General features: G+C 44.3%; 1 protein-coding gene across 6 annotated transcripts in view; it reads right to left on the reverse strand.

Annotated features, from left to right (window-relative positions):
• Positions 1–1,356: 1,356 nt before the first annotated feature.
• The window catches only part of LOC100741458 (voltage-dependent T-type calcium channel subunit alpha-1G), a 109,139-nt gene continuing 108,715 nt past the window's right edge, over positions 1,357–1,780 (reverse strand). For all 6 annotated transcript variants that reach the window (XM_033319718.1, XM_033319716.1, XM_024366265.2 and 3 more), the window contains one exon: positions 1,357–1,737. In XM_033319718.1, the coding sequence (XP_033175609.1) occupies positions 1,688–1,737 (50 nt within the window). In that variant the 3' untranslated portion in view covers positions 1,357–1,687. The remainder of the gene's footprint in view (positions 1,738–1,780) is intronic.

A 1,780-nucleotide genomic window follows, 5' to 3' on the forward strand; every position in this document is an offset into this window, starting at 1 on the left:
TTCGTTATATAGAGTTAGCGTGAAAGAGGTGACAAAAATACCAGTATAATCGACTAAACTATGAACTGGCTGTTTATTACTTTAGCCAATCGTAACAATATTTATTCGGCCTCCCCATTCTTCCCCCGTTTCGACCACGCACCACCTTGGTTCTGAGAATATTTAATTACGAAGCTCTTAACGTCTATTGTTAATACACGAGATTCTTTTGTTCCGTTTGTTCTTCCTGTCTCTCCGCAGCTAAAATCTCCGTCCCGCGATAAGACTACTCTACTTTTTATTCTGTTTTCCTAATTTCTTTTATAGTCCGAAACTGTTTTTTTTTTTTTTATCTAGATTTTCTGGCACTTCGGTAATGACCATTCGCGTTCGTGCTCTTCTTCATTTTCCCTCATTGTGTTTTCCGTACCTTCGGTTTGGCACCTTTCTGTTTCTCCGTCGAGAGCTACCCACGATCCGCCGCGGCTCTCGAAACATTCCTGCGAACGACACGCGTTATTTATTCGACGAGCTGGAGAAAAAGGAAAGGCGAGAAAGTGTGGTCCGATTAATTGCAATTGTCGCGTAGACTCGACAAATTTGTTTTTTTCTTTTTTTTTTTTTTACCTAACGACTACATAAATTCTCTAATTATTGACGCAGAACTACATCGTTCTTCATCCTACCAATTCCTACGGATCGACTTCCACGGTGTATTTTTTAACGGAACGTAAGATCAGTTCCGCTGGCAATAATAGATTGTCATAGGTTTTTCATTTCTTTTTTTTTTTTCATTTCTTCTGATTTTCTTTTTCCTTTTTTTTTTTTTTTTCTTTGGTTGCCCTCGCTTGTCGTTTGCACGCGCGTTCGGCCGTTCGATAACGCGCACACGCGATCTCTCATTCACGTCATCCCTTCGAACTATTTCATTTTGCGCGCTGAAAACACACAATTGTTCTATCCGTGATCGAACACGTTCTCCCGTACCTTCGATTCCCATTGATCTTCGCTTTCGGTTACACGCTCGACCAACAGCGAATCCGTTTCCCTGCCCAGAAAACGCCATCCATCCACCCTTCCGATGTTCCCGATCTTCCCTAAAACTCCTGCTCCCTATCTTTGGCAAGTTCACGGCGGCAAAGTTACTAGAATATAACGACTATATTGTCATGCACTACAGTCTTTCTTAGAGCCCAAACATTGAACCCTCGCAGAACCCTCCATGGTACTTTGCCGTGGATACCATGGTCGGCTAGCAGTTGCATAGAAATCTATACTGTTTCTCGGTAGAACCGATTACTTTTGCTTTTTGTTTCCTTTTTTTTTTTTTTTTTTTTTTTTTTTTTTTTTTTTTTTTTTTGAAATTACAATCAATTCTAGAATCCGTTTCTCTAAATTTCAGATAGGAGTGTAGATCGCGCGAAGACCATTCGATCTTGAACTTTAAGAACGATCCGAGGGTGCTCTATCGAATCTCTCGGACCTCCCCTTCGTTTCTTCCGTTACGTCGGTTCCATCGTGGACCGCGGTGACGGACGAAACGGACGTCGACCCGTCCGGCGTCTCCTCGCTGGATTTCCTCGTGTGATGGCTGTTGCTGCTCGTCGAGTCGGTATCGTCCACGTATATGCGAACGTCCGAGCCAATGGTCGTGCAAACCGCTTCCGGTATATTTACCACGGCGATTCCGTTCCTGCTACCGCTTCCACTAGCGCCACCGCTTCCGGTTCCGCTTGCACTCGCGCTTGCACTCGTGCTTGCACTCGCGCTTGCACTCGCGCTTGCACTCGCGCTTCCACTC

This window comes from Bombus impatiens, unplaced genomic scaffold (genome assembly GCF_000188095.3).
Source record: "Bombus impatiens unplaced genomic scaffold, BIMP_2.2 scf_0203, whole genome shotgun sequence".
Lineage (NCBI taxonomy): Eukaryota > Metazoa > Arthropoda > Insecta > Hymenoptera > Apidae > Bombus > Bombus impatiens.